The sequence below is a fragment of the Nematolebias whitei genome, chromosome 23 (assembly GCF_014905685.2).
Source record: "Nematolebias whitei isolate Nwh7 chromosome 23, NemWhi1, whole genome shotgun sequence".
In the NCBI taxonomy this organism is placed as follows: Eukaryota; Metazoa; Chordata; class Actinopteri; order Cyprinodontiformes; family Rivulidae; genus Nematolebias; species Nematolebias whitei.
In genome coordinates this window covers 12,437,490-12,446,446 of record NC_056520.1, presented here as the reverse complement: position 1 = coordinate 12,446,446, position 8,957 = coordinate 12,437,490, and the positions used below count along the sequence as shown (strand labels likewise).

Sequence of the window (8,957 nt, the reverse complement as noted above, 5' to 3'; positions counted from 1 at the left end):
AACCACTAAAGAATCAATACATGAAAAAGAACCAACCATTAAACCAGTTCAAGAACTAGAAACCACTAAAGAATCAATACAAGAAAAAGAACCAACCATTAAACCAGCTGAAGAACTAGAAACCACTAAAGAATCAATACAAGAAAAAGAACCAACCATCAAACCAGCTCAAGAACTAGAAACCACTAAAGAATCAATACATGAAAAAGAACCAACCATCAAACCAGCTCAAGAACTAGAAACCACTAAAGAATCAATACATGAAAACGAACTAACCATTAAACCAGCTCAAGAACTAGAACCCACCGAACATTCAACACAAGAAAGGGAACCAATCATTAAACCAGCTCAAGAAATGGAAAAATGTACAGTGACACCAGAACCTACAAGGAAGATAATGCTTGTGCCAGAACCCACAAAAGAACCAGCACATGATGCAGGACCCATTCAGAAACCATCTGAAGAAACATTGTCCCTTGAAAAATTAGCACAAGAAATAGAACCAACCAATAAATCAGCTGAAAAAACAGAAGAAGTGCCTATCACAGAAACACTAGTACCAATAGAAGAACCAACCGAACAAATTAGTACTTTCATAAAGCCAGCAAAAGAAACTCAACCCACAAGTGAACTAGGCCCAGAAGTAGAATTAACCAAACAACCTTTACAAGAATTAGAACTTGAAAAAGAAGTTGTAGAAACAATAAAGCCTACAGAAGAACTTACACAAGAAGCAGAAGCTGGCAAAGGACCAGAAAAAAAAGAAGAACCCACCAGAGAACCTGCCCAAGAAGTAGAACACTCAACAAAAACAACACATGAAATAGAAATCTCCAGAATACCAGATAAAGAGCTTGACCTCTCCAGAGAATTGGTGCTAGAAGAAAAACCCACTAGAGGTCCATCAACTGAAGCAGAAGAGGCAAAGGAGACAGCAGAACCAACTAACAAAGCAGATCATGTTGAAAGAACTGAGAAGAAACCAGAACCCACAGTGAAAATAAAACAGGAAGATAAATCTGTGGATGAGAAAGAGCCCACAACTGGAGCTGAATCAGAAGATAAAACCCATGTTCTTCCAGCAACTGTAGATAAAACTCAAGAATCAGCTGAAAGTGGAACTTTGGAAGATAAGGAAGATGGAACGTCTGAGGCCACAGAAGATACAACTGAAGGAAAAGAAAGAACTACGTCAGAAGTTTTAGAGGAGTTGGTTGTACCAGAGACATCCAGAAAGTCTCAAGATGAGATTACTCCTGTAATTGTTTCTGAAGACATAAAAGAACTATGGCTAGGTACAGAGGTGAATGAAACACTAGAGGTACCTGTCAGACCTCCAAGTGATTCTGAGATATTGGTTCCACTAGAAACCACCAAGGAGACCACTCCCCAAGTGGCTGAACATGAACCTGTTACAGAATATGCTCCTGGAATTAAGGGGGAGGTTGTCTTTGAGGATTTGAGTAACACAACTTCTGAGGTTATGACTGAAGTTCATCCAGGGACGATTTCAGTGGTAGAAACCATCAAGCAAGTCACTCCTGAAGAGGTTCCGTCAAGCGAGGACGGTGCCCAGGCACCCGAAGATGTTAATGAAAACATACTGGAGTCTCCAGCAGTAGCTACACCTGAGACCCTTGAAGAGTTTACTCCAGAAACAGTTGTTGAAGCCCCAACAGAGAGTACACAAGATACAACAACAATAGGAGATTCTGCCTTCGAGGCCACAATCAAGTATGTGGTGGAAACCAACAATGGCAACTTCCCAGTTCTAACAAAGATGACCTACGAAGAAGATGACAATTTACTTGGAAACAACGGCTTCTTGTTGGAGAATGAGCAGAACTCTGTAAGCTGGCACTATTTAGTTACTTTTAACAGCCAGGGCCTGTTAAGACCCATGATAACATCAAATCATCTCCTTTATGCCCAGATCGGTAACGAGATAGACGACACGTTGCTTCGACCCCCACGGCCCTTGAAGGACCAGGTGGTGGAGCTGAGGATCAAGCTTAGAGGAGAAACTTACAACGATGCTCTGAGGGACCCAACCAGCTTCGAGTACCAGCAGCTGGCCCGACAGTTCAAACGCAAGGTGAGTGCCGCTCAGAGACGACCTTTAAATTTGAAGGAATGGTCTGGTATGGTGTTGATTGTTATACCCGAGCAAACCTAACAATTTAATTTTTTACCCTAAGTTTAGAACCATTGTGTAAGAACAAATTTTTTTTTTTCTGTGACCTGGTTGGATTTTACATTTATGAGGGCCGTCTTTGAGTGTTTGATGAATGGCCTTCAAAACATCACAATGTGTAAACGTTAAATACAGTCACTAATAAATACAGGTTGCTATCAGAGAAATATTATTCATTTGGATTTTTGACCTCATCCACTAATTGATACCCTATAAAGGAGGCAAAGTAAAAAAAAAAAACCCTGAAAGTCTTACCTGTTATATCAAAGTTCATGTTCAATAATCCAGGTAAAAACAATACAACAAAGTTAAGTCAGGTCCTCTGGACGGTTTCTTTTTTTTTGTTCTTGAAACGTTTCATCTTTCATCCCAAAAACTTCATCAGTCCGAGGAGCCACAATGAACTCGGTCTTATAAATAGCACCTTACATAGTGGGTCAACCAGTTTGATGGTGCTAAGATGGTTTCTGGAATCCGCCCTCTCCTCTACCGTCTTGTCTGAGGCAGCCATGGCCAAAGTGGTTCAAACCATCAAAGTTCATGCCAGTTTACTAGTTTATTGCCTGTTTTACTGTCTACAAATGGGTTTCTATAGAGTGCATCTTTCTCAGGTGTCTAGATGATGACACTGAGTTTGTTGGGCATCATTCTACACTTAAACACCGGAATAGGTCACTCACTGAATAGACCTGTTGGTTAGGTGTGCAACAAGATGTTGTGGTTGTATGGTTTCAAAGTTGGAAACTTTCCAATGGCAGTTTATAACAAAGTAACATGAATTTATGGGAATTAACAGAAATTTACGAGAGTAAAGGGAAATGCACCCATTTACGCTCACCATTTAAATGATAAAACAACATTTAAGTAGTCATGTTCAGTTGTGTTCATAAATTTAGAAAATTATGAAAACAATGAAAATAGAGAACCGTGAAAATGTTCCAACTACTGTATTGTTCTATAAAAGTTGTGTGGTTGTGATCTTGGTGTCATAAACGACGTCATCAAATGCAAACTAGAAAAATTGCATTTCCTAAGAAAATGCAGTGTGAAAACTTATTGCTGGAGAACTTGCTGAAAAATAGCTGAAGAAAATATGCTGAATTTTATCTGAAATGGAAGAACAAGCTTAAATTAGCAGGAGAAAGCAGAAAGAACACATAGTAGCGGAATTAGGTTTAAATAAGCAGAAATAAGTACAGAAATTATGAAATTAGTTATAATAGGCTGAAATTAGAAGAAAAAAAGAGCTGAAAAGTAGCTAAAAAGGCAGAAAGAAGCTTAAGCTACCAGAAGGAAGTGGAAAAAGCTGAAAGTAGCAAAAAATAAAGAAATGTGGAATTAGCTGAAAAAGATAAAAAATAGCATAAAACAGCTAAATAGAAGCTGAAATCATTGAAACTAGAAGAAATAAGCTTAAAGGAACATAACAAGCTGAAATTAGTAGAAACAAGTTAATTAGGCTGAAAGTAGCAAGTTGCCACAAAAAAATTAATTTATCTGAAAACAGCTAAAATTACCAGTAGCTAAAAAAAAATACTAAAAGGTAACTGAAAACATATAACAAGCTTAAATTAGCAGAAGAATGCCGAAAGAACATGTTTGCCCAATTAGGCTGAAATAAGCAGAAATCACAAAAAAACATATCGACATTATCTGAAAAACAACAAAACAGAAATTAACCACAAAACAGCTGAAATGTAGCTTAAAAAAGCAGAAAAAGCTTTAATTACCAGAAGGAAGTGGACAGAACACATTTTTGATGAATTAGGCTGAAAAAAGTTTAAATGACTGCAAAAAAATGTGGAATTAGCTCAAAAGCTTAAATTAGCATAAAATAGCTAATAGCTGAAATAGCAGAAAAAGCTTAAACTCGCAGAAATGAGCTGAAAAGAGCATAATAAGCTGAAATTAGCAGAAAGACGTTAGAAGAAGCATAAAAATGTAGTTAGCTGAAAGAATCTGAAAGGAGCACAAAACAGCTAAAAAACAGCTGAAATTAGCTGAAAGTAGCTGAAAAAAGTTTCAATTTGCACAAGGAAACTGAAAGAAGCTGAAGCAGAACAAAATGTGAAAGGAGCAGTAAAAGCTTGTAAACAGATCTAAAGATTTGAAGGATGTAAAATGAGCTCAATTCATTTTCTATGAGGAAAAAGTGGCAGAAAAGGTTAAATATTTCAAAAAGCTAAAGTTGCACCAATACCAAAAGTCAAAGCACCCTTCTCATGAATGAGCTGAACGTTTTGTTATATGATTTGTTGAAATAGCTTAAAAACTGCGGAACGAGAAAGATGCTGAAAAACGTACAGAAGAAAAATGGATCACAATAGAGTGAATGCTGCGTAAACATTCACACAAATAGGATATCAAAACTTATTTTAAGAAACGTGTCAAACTCATTATCTGCCTTTGACAAAACAAAATGTTGATATTTTTGTTTGGATATGATACGGTTTGTATAAATTATATCCAATTTCTACACACCGGTAATTGCCATAAAATTTCCTAATTCTCATGGAAGGTTTCCCAGGAACTTAACAGATGTTTAAAGCTGTCAAAAGTCTTAGACCCGTCTAAAGCTTTTGACACTGTGGATCATAACATCTTGTGTCATAAGCTCTTTTTCTCAGATCACACCACTAGTTGGTTCTCTATCTCTCAGATGGGAGGCAATGTGTTCAACATAATGGTACTTCCTCCCGTTATTTATCAGTCAGCAATGGTGTACCACAAGGCTCAGTCTTAGGACCCACCCTCTTTACAATCTACATAGGTAATGTAGGTCAGAGCATCCATGATGCATCCTTGCATTTCTTTGCTGATGACACAGTTATTTATTGTTGAGCTAAAACAGTTGCTAAGGGTCTCCAGCTTTTGCAATCCACCTTTGACATCATCCAGTCAGATTTGTTCCATCTCAGACTTGTCCTAAATGCCGATAAAACCAAAGGGATGTTTTTTTTTCAAACAGGAAGTCGGTCCCAGCAGTTCTTCCTCTGATTTTATCCTCAAATGGTGTCCCTATTGAGATTGTCGATTCCTATAAATGGCCTCTCGTTTGACTCGCATCTCTCTTTTAAGCTCCACGTGGAAAACTTGGTAAAGAAACAGAAAGTTAAACTGGGTTTCTTTTTCAGAAACAGATCCTGTCTAACTCTGAATGCTAGGAAACGCCTTGTGACCGTGACTTTCCTTCCCTCCATTGATTATGGTGACATTATTTACATGAATGCTCCTACAAGAACCCTGCAGATGTTGGATGCTGTCTATCATGGTGTGCTAAGATTCATAACTGGCTGCAACTATTGTACCCATCACTGCACCCAGTATTCACTGGTTAACTGGTCATCATTAACTTCACACAGACTCTCTCACTGGTACATTTTCATCTTTAAATCACTTCTTGGTCTGCTGCCTTCATACATCTCCTCCTACATGTCTCTGCGTGAGTGCAGCTACAGCGTGCGCTCTCAGGACATCATTACCTGCAGTGTTCCCTCAGTGTGAACTGAACTAGGAAAAAGGGCCTTCTCCTACTCCGCTCCTGTTTCCTGGAATATCTTACAAAAAGATCTGAAGCTCTCGACCTTGACCTCTGTAAGTGGCTTCAAACATCTGAAGTTCCTGGCAAGAACCAATGCAGACATGTTTTTCTACATCACCTTATAATGTAGCTGTTTTTTTTATATATTTTTTTATACTTTTCCTTTTGATTGTCATTTTAGTTGCTGTTTTGTTTTGATTTGTAAAAAAAAAAATTTAATATGTGGGCCTCTTTTATTAATGTCTACTGTTGTCGTTGTTATTCACTGTTATCCTAACTCTTTGTTAAGAAATCAGGTCTCTCTTGTAAATAAGTCCTCGAGGCTCAATGGGATTAACCTGTCTAAATAAAGGTTGAATGAGTGAAAAAAAAAAAAAAAGCCACTTAGAGAGGTCAAGGTCGAGAGCTTCAGATCTTTTTGCAAGATCTTCCAGGAAACAGGAGCGGAGTAGGAGAAGGCCCTTTTACCAAGTTCAGTCTGAACTGAGGGAACACTGCAGGTAATAATGTCCTGAGAGCGCACGCTGTAGCTGCACTCACACAGAGACATGTAGGAGGAGATGTATGAAGGCAGCAGACCAAGAAGTGATTTAAAGATGAAAATGTACCAGTGAGAGAGTCTGCGTGAAGTTAATGATGTCCAGTTAACCAGTGAATTCAGGGTGCAGTGGTGGGTACGATAATCACAGCCAGTTATGAATCTTAGTGCACCATGATAGACAACATCCAACATCTGCAGGGTTCTTGTAGGAGCGTTCATGTAAAGTCACCGTAATCAATGGAGAGAAGGAAAGTCACAGATACAAGGCATTTCCTAGCGTTCAGGGTTAGACAGGATCTGTTTCTGAAAAAGAAACCCAGTTTAACTTTCAGTTTCCTTACCAAGTTTTCCACATGGAGCTTAAAAGAGAGATGCGAGTCGACCAAAATACCCAAATATTTGTAGGAATCGACAAACTCAGTAGGAGCACCATTTGAAGATAAAATCAGAGGAAGACCTGCTGGGACTGACTTCCTATATGAAAACAACACCCCTTTGATTTTGTCATCATGTAGCACCAGTTTGAGACGGAACCAATCTGACTGGATGATGTTGAAAGCAGATTGCAAAAGCTGGAAAACCTTTGCAACTGTTTCAGCTCGACAATAAACAACTGCATCATCAGCATAAAAAAATGTAAGGATGCATCAGGGATGCTCTGACCAGAATCTTGTAGAAATTCTTCTTTTATTGTCTTCTTGTTTTGAATCCACCTCTTTATTGCCCGTTTTGACGTCCAGGACACTCATAACCAAAGTGACTCGCTTGTGGTTTCCTCGAACTGCAGACTCAGGAGTTTGGCTCCGGTTTAAAGGCCTCTCCTGGTTTTCACACTTTAAGTATCTTCACGCTTTAGTGCTCAGTCAGGTGAAGGCTGCCAGCAGTTATCTGCAGAGAGCCTCCAGGATATGAGCAGTGAGTCATCGATGGAAAAACCATTGCTGCCAGGAAAGCCAGAGCGTCGGTGTTTTCCCGCTCCACTGGGAGGTCTTCGGGCTCCGCTCCACGCTCGTGACGTGGGGAGCCAGTTTATGGTTCGATTGTCGGGATCGGGGTCTTTAATGAGGGAATATGAAGTGGATAACTGCACAAATAGAAACAGCAGGAGTGTGCAGCCACGCACCACTGAGGCCCAGAAATGTTGGGTTGTTCTTCCAAATAAAAGTCTTCAGCTGCAGGCGTCACCATGCAAAAACAATGTAAAGCGTGTCCATATGAGTCCGTTTTACAGAGCAAGACGCTCTCAGAACTGTTTCTGAAAACTTTACTAAACCTATTTTAGTCTCACGCCTCGATGATTCCCACACTTTGTGTGTTTTAATTCATTTTTATCCCAAACTGTGGTTTTCCATGGGATTTTGTTCAGGTCTCAGGAACGTCCCCTCCACAAATCTTCTAAATGTAACCCCTGGATGAGTGTGTTTATACCATGTTAGATCTTCAATTTAACCACTGAATGTTTGAGGTTTTGGTGTGTAAAGTTATTAGAGTTTAACCTCTGGAGAACTGTGGTTATGATGTGTTAAATATTTAGTTTAACCACCGTATATCTGTAGCTATGGTTTATTAATTCTTCATAGGTCAACTCTTGGCTGACTGTGGTTATAGCCTGGTAAACATTTGGGATTTCAATTCAATTCAATTAAACATTATTATTGTTATTTTTTATCTTATTTCTTTATATATTGGTTTTTTTTTTTTACATTTTAGGAACTTATTATGTGAATCTTTTTATCTGTTGCTGCTGTTACACTTGAATTTCCCATCCGTGGTATAATAAAGGCTGTTTCTATTCTATTCTATTCTATTCAGTTTGTTTATATAGCGCCAAGTCACAACAGAAGTCGTCTCAGGGCACTGAACAGAAACATTTATATATAAAAATAATAATTGAACATTATTTATCTGAGGAGCTTTGGGTTTAACTCCATCGCAGAACTCTCATCATGAGCAAGCATGAAGGCGACAGTGGAAAGGAAAAACTCCCTTATGTGGAAGAAACCTTTATCAGAACCAGACTCAGGACAAGCGACCATCTGCTTCAACCAGCTGGGTTTGAGAGGAACAGGAAGGATGAATAGATACACAATGGCAGGTCAAGAATCCCATGTTAAGATAGAAATAGTGTCAAATGAAAACTATTCAATTTTAACAATTCATTTAAGGAAATGAGGTCAATTTGTCGTCTAGCAGTCTAAACATATAGCAGCATAACAAGCCAACCCTAACTATAGGATTTGTCAAAAATGAAAGTCTTCAGCCCGGTCTTAAAACTGGACAATGTGTCAGCCTCATGGACAGAAACTGGAAGTTGGTTCCACAAGAGAGGAGCCTGATAACTGAAAGATCTTCCTCCCACTCTGCTTTTGGAAACTCTAGGAACCGCGAGTAAGCCTGCAGTCTGAGAGCGAAGTGTTCTGTTGGGAAAATATCGAACAAAAAGATCTGTAATATAAGATGGAGCTAGGATTTTGAGGGCTTTGTAGGTTAGAAGTAAAATTTTGAATTCTGTTCTGATTTTGACAGGGAGCCAGTGGAGAGAAGCTAAAACTGGAGAGATATGATCTCTCCTACTAACTCCCATTAAGACTCTTAATTTAGATTAAGATTAACATTAAGATTTAACCCCTGGACCTCTGTGCTATGGTATAATAAACCCTCAGGGTTTAAACCCTGGATCT

The 8,957-nt window shown here is 38.8% G+C and overlaps 1 protein-coding gene across 1 annotated transcript in view; it reads left to right on the top strand.

Annotated features, from left to right (window-relative positions):
* Positions 1–6: 6 nt before the first annotated feature.
* Positions 7–8,957, top strand: part of LOC119429049 (proteoglycan 4) — a 9,449-nt gene continuing 498 nt past the window's right edge. Inside the window, exons 1-2 of the mRNA XM_037696765.1 lie at positions 7–1,849; positions 1,934–2,095. Coding sequence (XP_037552693.1) covers positions 356–1,849; positions 1,934–2,095 — 1,656 coding nt within the window. The 5' untranslated portion in view covers positions 7–355. The remainder of the gene's footprint in view (positions 1,850–1,933; positions 2,096–8,957) is intronic.